Below are 10420 nucleotides of genomic sequence, written 5' to 3' on the forward strand. Positions count from 1 at the left end.
CAAACTCTCACTTCCGCGAAAGGGCAGGGCGGGGTCACGAAATGGGCTTTCAGCCTGGGGGCGGGGCCTTTCCTAAAGGGCAAGGCTAAGAAGCATCCTGAATCGGGGCTGGCAGAGGGTTATTAAGGCTGGAGTGGAAGGATGTCCAGGGTATTGGGGTCAGGGTGGCATTAGCCCTGTTGAAGCCAGGCTGGGCTGACTCAGCATCCTGCCTGCTCTAGCCAACCCCAAGCCCCGACGGCTCCTCACTCCTTTGGGCAGAGATGGGAGATGGCGCCGGTGCTGCCCGTGGTGCTGCTCCTCCAACCCCGTATCCGTTTGGCACAGGGGACCTGGCTCCTCTCCTGGCTACTGGCACTAGCCGGTGGCCTCACCCTCCTCTGTAGCGGGCACCTCCTGGTACAGCTGTGGCACCTTGGCACCTTCCTGGCTCCCTCTTGTTCATTCCCTGCCCTGCCCCAGACTGCCCTGGCGGCAGGAGCAGTGGCATTAGGCACAGGGCTAGGAGGTGCAGGAGCCAGCCGGGCGAGCCTGGATGCAGCTCAATACCCTCCCTGGCGAGGGGTCCTGACTCCACTGCTAGTGGTTGGCACTGCTGCAGGCGGGGGGCTGCTGACCCTTGGTCTGGGGCTAGCCCTGGCTTTGCCTGTAAGTCTCCACCAGGGACTGGAAGAGGGCCTGGAGGCTGCCTTGGCTCACTACAAGGACACAGAGGTGCCTGGACACTGTCAGGCCAAACGACTGATGGATGAATTGCAGCTGAGGTACCATTGCTGTGGGCGCCATGGCTACAAGGATTGGTTTGGTGTTCAGTGGGTCAGCAGCCGTTACCTGGACCCCAATGACCAAGATGTGGTTGAGTAAGTGATTGATTTGCCTTTTTTCTTTCTTCTCCTCCCCCTTCAACCCTCCTCCTTTGCCTTGAAATTCTTACCCAGCCATGCAATAGAGAGCACAGTGGCTGAGGAAATGGCTTCTAATTCTATTTATCAGCCCAGGGCATGTGGCCAAACCACTGTGGGCCCATTCCTCATCTGTAAGATGGTGATAACTATACCTGTCTTTATCTTCTAGACAGGCTCCTATCTACAGAGTTGTGGGGATAAATGAATTATGCAGCACCCAGTAAATGTTTCATAATCATTTTTCTCAACTGCCCCTGCTCTCAGATGCTCCGCTAGGCCTCTATCTGCGGCCACCTAACTATCTTATCTATGTCTCTGCAGCCGGATCCAGAGCAACGTGGAAGGTTTATATCTGATTGATGGAGTGCCCTTCTCCTGTTGTAACCCCCACTCACCCCGGCCCTGCCTGCAAAGCCAGCTCTCAGACCCCTATGCCCATCCACTCTTCGATCCTCGGCAGCCCAACCTAAACCTGTGGGCCCAAGGGTGCCACGAAGTGCTCGTGGGGCACCTGCAGGGTTTGTCGGGCACACTGGGAAGTATTCTGGCTGTCACCTTATTGCTGCAGGTCAGTCAGACAAGGGCCCTGACTCCTTCTACTTTCAGCCCTGTGGCCCCAAATCCACTGACAATCACCCTTTCCACTTGCTTCTCCTTACAGGTTCTTGTGCTCCTTGGTTTGCGGTATTTGCAGACAGCGCTGGAGGGCCTTGGAGGAGTCATTGATGGGGAAGGAGAGACCCAGGGCTATCTTTTTGCCTGGTGGGCTGAAAGACATACTGCAAACTGCATGGCTACAGGGAGGGCTTGCCCACAAGCCAGCACCTGAGGAGGCCCCACCAGATGAGGAACCTCCCAAGGAAGTTCTAGCTGAGGCCTAGAAACCTGAAGGGGTCGTCGGGGTGGGAAGGGGAAAGATGGACAAATATGGAGAACTCAGAATCCTTTACTCAGGCTCAGGGAAAGAGTGGTTCCTGGGATTACAGGAGTTAGAGCAATCAGAGCTGGACTGTGATGAGGTCCAGTGTCCTGGAGCCCAGCCGTTGCGGTCAAAACCACCAAGGCTGAGAACAGATGAGGGCGAGAGGGAAGTGACAGCCAACGGACTGAAGACTCTTTCTAGTATTCAGACTCTACAATAAAGTTTGTGGACAGAAGTCACTGCTCTCTCTCTTGTCAAGGGGAAGGGGGCCAGAAGGACTGTGCAGAGGAGGAGCCCAGCCTGTCCTGTGTAGGAACAGGCGCCCGGTCTCTTGAGATCAGAGAGCAAGCAAGCAGGTTTGCCAAGTGAGGGGAACCATGAAGCCCCTCTGGGTTGAGATTCTTTATTCTAGAGGTAGGAAGGGGATCAGCATGCTCAGGTGGGGAGGGTCCAGCCCAGCTCCTCTAGCCCCCCACTGCATGCTTGTCCCCAATAAGTTACCCTCCCTCCTGAGTCCATCTGTCCTGCTCCACCCCAGCTGGGGCTGACCTGGCTCACTACAGAAGCTGCTTGTCCCCAGCCTGTGGGCAGTGCCACATGGCAGGCTGGAAGAAGGCAGAGAAGCAACTGGGCCACACCCTGTGGTTGGAGGGGCTGCCTCTGGTTCTGAGGGATCAGGTCTTAAAAAAAAAAAGCCACATCCTGGGCTGGCCTGGAGCCCAGTCCCACAAGGTATGTGCCTAAAATAAGGTAGAAGTCAGGGTGAGATTGCCATCACACCTCAATAGCTGGGTCTGACCCCTGGCCCTGTCGCTGTAGCTGTTCCTCCTGCTTCATCTTCGGTTTCTCTGTCCGGGTATGCCACACCAGTACCTGTGGAGGAAGGTCCAGGGTTAGAACCGGCCATAACCAGGGCCTCGGGGATGTGATCTAAAACCGATTTCCCCCCACCCCACCTCTTCTACATTCAGAGTTGGTATACAATGTATGACATGTTGTGCTGGGGGAACTTTACTGTCTCTAAAATGGGACTTTGTTCCTTGTCTGTCTGATGCACACATGGGTTCACAGAAGTCTGTATGATGAAATGCAGGAGCCATACCCTGATTCTCAGTAGCCTTTGAAAGCAAAGTTGGTGAGATATGTGGAGGGTTTCTCCTGGCTCCAACACCCATTCCCCCTTCTGTTAGCTGCTCCCCTGGAGTGTTCCTCCAGCCTCTTACCTGAGTACAGTTGGCAGCCCGTGGCTCCAGGTCCTTGGGATCTACAAGATGGCTCAGGAGACTACTTTCCAGATGGCCCCGGGGTGCAGTAGCATCAAACTGGGCATTAGGCTTAGCCAGCAGCAAGGGCAGGGAAACTGCAAATCCTGCCATGTCCAGGGGAAAGGGCCTGTTGGGTTCCCATGCTGTGTGGAAACCCACAACACGGCCATCCTGTACCCGAGGGCCCTCAAATCGCAGGCCGCCCACCAGCCCCACAGGCCACACTGAGACACCACGAGTCCAACGCATCTGATGGAGAGGAGAGAAGAAACGGAGAGGGGAGGTCCAAGGAAAAGAACTACTTTGTTTACTGACACCCCTTCCCTACTGTTCCCCATCTTCCCGCACCAGCCCACATCAACACGGTAAGCAAGAGAAAGAAGGACACTGGTCCCTCCTGGCTCTTTCTCCATCTTCATCCCAGGGCTCACCTCCTTAAAGAGCTCCCGGCTGTAGGTGTTATCATCGTCAGCAAAATACACGACTCCTTGGGTGCCTGGTGGTGGTGGGTCCTTCTCTCCCCCTACAGCACCCCCTTTTCCTCTGAGCCAGTCCAGGGCTTTGTTGCGCTGTTCTACTCCTCGGGGCCGGACCCAGCCTGGCTCACCTTCCCTGAGCCGCTGAGCCTTGGGGGTAAGGACAGCCAGGTGTGTGAAGAGGAGACCAGAGGCAGCCAACAGCCCCGAGACCAGCGGGGTAGGGCTCTCAGCGTCCTCCACCAGCAGCCAGTGTAGACGGGGCACCAAGCTCAGGGTCTGGGACAGCCGAACCAGCTCTGCCTTCTGTACTAGCCTGCAGAGGGGGAGATGAGGGAAGGAAGGAGCCAGGTAATCCTGGCCCTCTACACTGAGAATGACAGCTGCTCCTGGTCACCGTTAGCATGTTCTCTGGCATTTCCCCTAGCGCTCGCTTCGCTCTCTCTCTCGCTCTCTCTCTCTCTCTCTCTCTCTCTCTCTCTCTGTGTGTGTGTGTGTGTGGGTGTGTGTGTGTGTGTGTGTTAGGATGGAACCCAGGATTTCAGGTATTCAAACAAGCATTGAGAGACTGCCAAGTTACCTCCCTCTCCCTTGAGTGTCAATCAATTTCAGGCAGATATTCACCTGCCTCATCTTTCCAGTCCATGGTCATAACTTCCTTAACCAGGACTCAGGCTGGGGCAAGACTGTAGGACAAATGACATGGGATCATATGGATCTGGGTTTGAATCATTTTGTAAGTTGTTTTTTGACACAGGGCCTCGAGTAGCTAAGCTGGCTCAAACTCATATGCTAATGATGGTCTTGAATTCCTGCCCCTTCTGCCTCTGCCTCTGCCTCCCAATGCTGTTATGCTACCACATCCTGAAGGTTCATTTTTATCAAGTGAAATACTTTGAGAAATGGCTTAATCTGAGCCTCATTGACTCGGGAATAAAACTGGATTAGAAAGAAGGGCACAGCTGCACACACCTTTAATCCCAGCATTTGGGGAGACAGAGGTAGACTGACCTCTCTGTGGAGTTTGAGGCCACTTTGGTCTACATAGCAAGTTCTAAGAGAGCCAAGACATTACATAGATGCTGTGTCAAAAAGTAAATAAATAGGCCAGGTGCTTGTGGTGCACACCTTTAATCCTAGCACTAAAAAGACAGAAGCTGATGGACCTCTGAGTTTGAGGCCACCCTGGTCTATAGAGAGAGTTCCAGAATAGCCAGAAGGCTACACAGAGAAACCCTGTCTCGGAAAACCAAAATTAATTAATTAATTAATTAAATTAATAAGGGCTGGAAATGTAGCTCAATGATAACATGTTTGCTAGCCAGTATGCAGTTCAATCCCCAGTAACAAACTAATAAAAAACATAGTGAATATTTTGTAACAGTTTTATTAGTTCTATTATTGGCTTTTTGAGACAGTCTCATACTGTAGCCCAGGCTAGCCTCAAACTCAACAATTTTCAGGGCTCAATTTGAGTGTTGATACTTACAAGTTTGTCATTGTGTCTAGCTACAATATTATTCAGTTTTAGGGATTGAACCCAAGGTTTTGTACATGCTATACAAGCACTCTGCCACCAAGTAACACCTCCCAGACAAAGATATATTTTAGGAAAATGACATGACCTGGTCCTGGTGGCACACGCTTTTAGTCCCAGCATTCAGGAAGCAGAAGCAGACAGATCTTTGTGAGTATAGACTAGCAGACTAGCATGGTCTACACAGTAAGCTACCAGCCAGCCAGTGTGAGACCTCACTTCAAATTAAAAAAAGAAAGGAAGGGGTTGGGGATTTAGCTCAGTGGTAGAGCGCTTGCCTAGCAAACTGCTTAAAGGCCCTGGGTTGGTCCCCAGCTCCGGAAAAAAAAAAAAAAAAAAAAAAAAAAAAAAAAAAAAGGAAGGAAGGAAAGAAGGAAGGAAGAAAGGGAAGAAAGGAGGGAGGGAGGGAAAGAAGGAAGGAAGGAAGGAAATTAAAAGACAAGGAAAAAAGGAAAAACGAGAGCTGGAGAAATGGTTAAGAGAACTTAATGGTCTTGTAGAGGACCAGTGTTTTATTCCCAATACCTTTCTCATCTCACAACCGCCTGCAACTCTAGTTCAGGGAATTCGCTTCCCTCTTCTGGCCTTTGTTGGTGTCTGCACACTTTCAGTGCACATACATAATCCTCAGGCAAAAACATAAACAAAACAAAAAGTAAAAAAGTAAACAAAGTAACAAATTCTAATTTATTTTAACTAATTAGTTTTTAAAGACAAATGGGCTGGTTTGTTGGGTATGCTTTTAATCTTGGAAGGCAGAGGCAGAGAGGTGTTTGAGGCCAGTCTGATCTACAGAGCAAGCCCCAGGCCAGCCATGGCTACACAGTGCGACCTTGCATCAAAAAATAAAAATAATGACAGAACCTCATTTTGTACCAATCCCTCTTCTCCGGCCCCTCAGTACTGGACATTATGAGGCATGAGTCAGCATGTCATGACTGGCAATACAATTTATCAAGTAAAAAACTCTAGGGGATGGCTTGAGTCTCAAGTTTACTCAGGAATAAAGCTGGATTAGGAGGCTGGGCACAGTAGTGAACACACACCTTTAATCCTGTCATTTGGGAGACACAGGCAGGGGAATCTGCTTAGTCTACTGAGCTCCAGGGCAACCAGGGTTACAAAGAAAAACCCCCTCTTGAAAAACAACAAAATTAAATAATAAAAATTAAAAATGAAACACTACAAGGCCAGGTTCTTTTCTTTCTGTGGCAAGGCTTCTGGAGAGGAGTTTTAGAGGGAATCCCGGTCATTCTCCAAATGAGGAAGTTATTTGTCTCTTTGTCTTGAACCAGAATCTCCCTGTGGCGCTCTGGTTGGCCTGAAACTCCCTACCTAGACCAGGCTGGCCTGGAGATCCTTCGGCCACTGCTTCCTCAGGGTTGGGATTAAAGATGCACATAGTCTATGCCCAGCTATATAGTCAATTTTCAAATGTTCTGCCCAAATGGTTTAAAGAAAGCACTGAGAGTATGTGGTTTGCCTCCTTTGGGTTTCCTCATGGTTTACATTGGTTTACATTTAAGGAGTTGGTGGTGTGTGTAAGTGTATGAGTCCAGGAAGGTATATTGAAGGCATGTGTTAACAAGCAGGACTTTTTGGCTGCAGATCCCAAACTAGTGGATGCTAAGTAAATACTATTCCACCAAATCTGCTTAGCCCTGCTTTCTAAATGTAATCAGAAATTTTTGTTTGTTTGTTTGTTTTGTTGTTGGGTATTTTCTGTTTGTATAATTGTTAGTTTTGAGACAGTCTTACTTCGTCGTCTAGGATGGGTACGAACAGTAGCCCCCAGTCTCCCAAGTGCTGGGATTACAGATGTCAGATTACAGATATCTGGATCTAACCAAAGTGTTAGAACTTTCTAACCAAGAGATTCCTAAGAAGAGTTCATTCATTGGCAAACAAATTTTCTCTCACACGTTATTGTCATACCTTAAAGTTTAGCAATAACTCAGTAATCTACTTCTTAATAATCCTTTGTCTATTTTTATAGGGAAAAAAACATATTCCCACAAATCTGAATAAAGGTATGGATCACTTCTCATAACATTTGGCAAACTCTTGTTTAAGCAACACCCCCTAGTTCAGTGTCTCCCCAAATTATCATTAACCGTCTTCTTGTTCAACACAGAACTCCTGAGTGTACCAGAGCCGTACCTGGCATAGGTGGGGGTAATGACATAGATAGTGGGCAGGGCCTCAGGTTCTGGGGGCTGGGCTGGGGCAGGGGGTGGGCGACGGAGGTCGGCTTGCAGCTGGGATATCCTCAGGTCCTTTTGCCGAAGCTGCTCAGCTGCAGCTCGAAGTGGAGGGAGGCAGTCACAAGGTTGGCCTGGTACCAGGAGGCATCAACAGGGAGAGGGAGTGTCAAGAACCACAGGACAGTAAGTAGTTCAAGAACCCAGGGCCCATTCTTTTTAACTCCTAGCCAATACAGAAATTCCCTTGTACCTTGTTTTTTTAAGATAGGTCTTGCTATATGGCCCCAAGCTGACTGACCCTTAACCCACTGGCCTGTTTTCCAAATGGTGTGCTACATTCAACTCTTCCCGTTTAATCAGTTCCATCTGTCTATTTTTCTTTGCTGAGGCTCCAACCCAGGGCCTTACACTAGTGAGTGCTCTACCACTGTGCCACATCCACAGCCCTGCCGCTATTTTAACTTGTTCATTGGGACGATCTGTCAGCCCTTCTATCTTTTCTACCTTCTGATCCTAATTTTACCTTCCAGACATAAGTAATAGAACTTATCACAGTAATAGAACATAATCACAACTGCTTGAGGCGCTCGTGTATGGCACTACCAGAAAAGCATTTACTAAGGTCCTGCATAAAAGGCTGGATTGAATCTGCTCCACGGTCACATGACCACTGACTTGTCTGTAAGTTCACTGATTCCATCGCATGAGAAACATTTATTGAATAAAAATGAGGGGGTGGGGTAACAGTCCCTACTCTTATGGAGCATTTACTTTGGCGGAAGAAGCAGACACTAATAAAGTCATTACAAACTGCGATATGGGCCACTAAGGAAATTAAAAGCTAAGGTGGTCAGGGAAATCCTGATGTGACATCTGTGCCAAAACCAGAAAGACAAGAAATAGATGGCCTGGGGGTGGGGGTGGGGGACACAGCAGGTCAAGAGCTGGAGGGGACAATGAACTGGGGGTTCTCAAAAACCTATCAGCAAGCCGGTTTGAGAGGCAGAGCAAGGGAAGGAGTGGAAAATAGGTTGCTCGGCAGCGGCGGCGGGGTCATTTGGGGCTTGGCCGGCATCCGCGGAGTTGCAGACTGCGGAGAGTTCTAAACGTGGGGCCACCGAGGGCTGTCCGAGGGCCAAGCGGGAAGCAGCTGTCAGAGGGTCTCATCCCCAGCGCCTCGGGCCAGCCCTCCTCACCCCGCCCCGCCCCGCTCACCGAGCTGCACCAGAGCGTAGAGGAGGCCGGCGATCGACACCAGGAAGTAGGCAAGAAACACGTTTTTCAGCTTCAGCTTCATGGCCGTGCCGCCGGGGCAGGCGGGGTCCACCGGGGACCGGCAGGGACAGGTCCGCCCGGCCCTCGGCCCTCCCGCCGGCCCCGCCCCGGCCGCCCCGCCCGCGCCCCGCCTTCCCCAGGCTCCCTTAATAGTTCCTGGGAACACCGGACTCTGAGCGACACCTAGAACCACTTCCGGCTAGTGGCGTCCCTCCCACAGGCAGCTTCCGGCCCCGCCTCCTAGTAGGCCATCCAAGGCCTTGACGCTATATCCGCTCGGTCTAGCGGTCGTGGCCGGCAGTCAAAGAGAGTAGGGCATGTGCGGCCTAACTATATCCACCTTGAAGCTCCAAATTGAGAACAAGCCACAACCTTATCACTGAGTTTTCTAGACGCACCCATCCATCCTTCAGCCTCAACACTCAGCGCTGCTTAAAGAAACGGTTGTTCATTACTTGTTCAGCCAATGAGTGGAATGTGGAGCCCACCAGATGCCAGACTGGTTTAGCTAGGTCTATTCCAGTGATTCTCAATCTTGCTAATACCGAGACCCTTTAGTACAGCTCCTCATGTTTTGGCGTCCTATTTTGCTGTTAGGAGTTGTAAATGTTTTCTAGTGGCATTCCTGCTGGCCCTCCTGCTGATTTGTGCTGAAGCTGAGTTCTGGCTGTCTCTGCGCTAGGTCGTGCCCATTGCTGATTTGTTTGCTATCCCTACTCTACTGAGCTGGACTGCTGATAGATCCATGAAATGTCTCAGTGGACCCAGCGGCTGTGAACTTAACTGTTGATTTCCAGACAACAGACAAGAGCTGCTCCAAAAAAAACCTTTCTAAACAGGTCCATTTCTCCCGTATATCTTTTCTTTTCCACTACCTCTGGTGGAGACTAAAGTGTTTAAGAAAAATTTGGAGAAAAGTTACATATGTTCGTGAGGATCGGAGGACTTTTGGGTTTCAAAGTTGGGACCTCAGGCTTGGTGCCCTAAAGATTTTTTTCTTTTTTTCTTTCTTTTTTTTTTTTTCCCCGGAGCTGGGGACCGAACCCAGGACCTTACGCTTGCTAGGCAAGCGCTCTACCACTGAGCTAAATCCCCAACCCCATTCTAAAGATTTTTTTATTTATTCATTTTTTATATGACGAGTACATTGTCATTGTCTTCAGACACACCAGAAGAGGGCATCGGATCTCGTTACAGATGGTTGTGGAGCCACCATGTGGTTGCTGGGATTTGAACTCAGGACCTCTGGAAGAGCAGTCAGTGCTCTTAACCGCTGAGACATCTCTCCAGGCCCCCCCCCTTTCTTTTCTATTTTCGGAGTTGAGGACTGAACCCAGGGCCTTGCGCTTGCTAGGCAAGCACTCTACCACTGAGCTAAATCCCCAAACCCAGGCTTGGTGCTCTAACTGCTGAACCATCTCACCAGCCTTCTAATTTTAGGCTAAAACTATGTCATTACTATAGGGCAATTTTTAAAAGCTCCTTCTAGATCTTCCAAGATCTAGTTTCTTCAGGATCACCCCTTTTCAGCAAGTGACTACCGAGGTAAAATCTATAAACTGTCACTAGAACAATGGATGACTTTATTCACTGATACTTAACCATTTACATAGTCCAGGAAGTAGCTCATCAGAGTGTTTATCTAGTATGCACCGTTTTTTTTTTTTCTTTGTCCCACCCCCAGCCAAGACAAGGTTTCAGTTTCTCTGTTTAACAGCCCTGGCTGTCCTGGAACTCAGTTTGTGGACTAGGCTGACCTTAAACTCAGAGATCGTTCTAGCTCTGCTGGGCGTACGCCACCACTGCCCAGCATGTGCGCTGGTTTCTATTACTGGC

General features: G+C 49.9%; 2 protein-coding genes across 2 annotated transcripts; one reads left to right on the top strand and one right to left on the bottom strand.

The window, feature by feature from the left end:
• The first annotated feature begins 65 nt into the window (after positions 1 to 65).
• On the top strand, positions 66 to 2521 carry Rom1 (retinal outer segment membrane protein 1). The gene is given in 4 exon segments (XM_032891543.1): positions 66 to 860; positions 1227 to 1473; positions 1567 to 1662; positions 1664 to 2521. Coding segments are annotated over 4 exon segments (1056 nt in total). The 5' UTR covers positions 66 to 270; the 3' UTR covers positions 1787 to 2521.
• B3gat3 (beta-1,3-glucuronyltransferase 3) lies at positions 2185 to 8788 on the bottom strand. Its single transcript, XM_032891544.1, has 5 exons — positions 8525 to 8788; positions 7266 to 7440; positions 3524 to 3884; positions 3051 to 3341; positions 2185 to 2700 (listed from the first exon to the last, which is right to left on the bottom strand). Exons 1-5 carry the CDS (start codon positions 8604 to 8606, stop codon positions 2602 to 2604), a joined length of 1008 nt encoding a protein of 335 aa, XP_032747435.1. The 5' UTR covers positions 8607 to 8788; the 3' UTR covers positions 2185 to 2601.
• Between the last annotated feature and the right edge of the window lie 1632 nt (positions 8789 to 10420).

This window comes from Rattus rattus, chromosome 2 (genome assembly GCF_011064425.1).
Source record: "Rattus rattus isolate New Zealand chromosome 2, Rrattus_CSIRO_v1, whole genome shotgun sequence".
Lineage (NCBI taxonomy): Eukaryota > Metazoa > Chordata > Mammalia > Rodentia > Muridae > Rattus > Rattus rattus.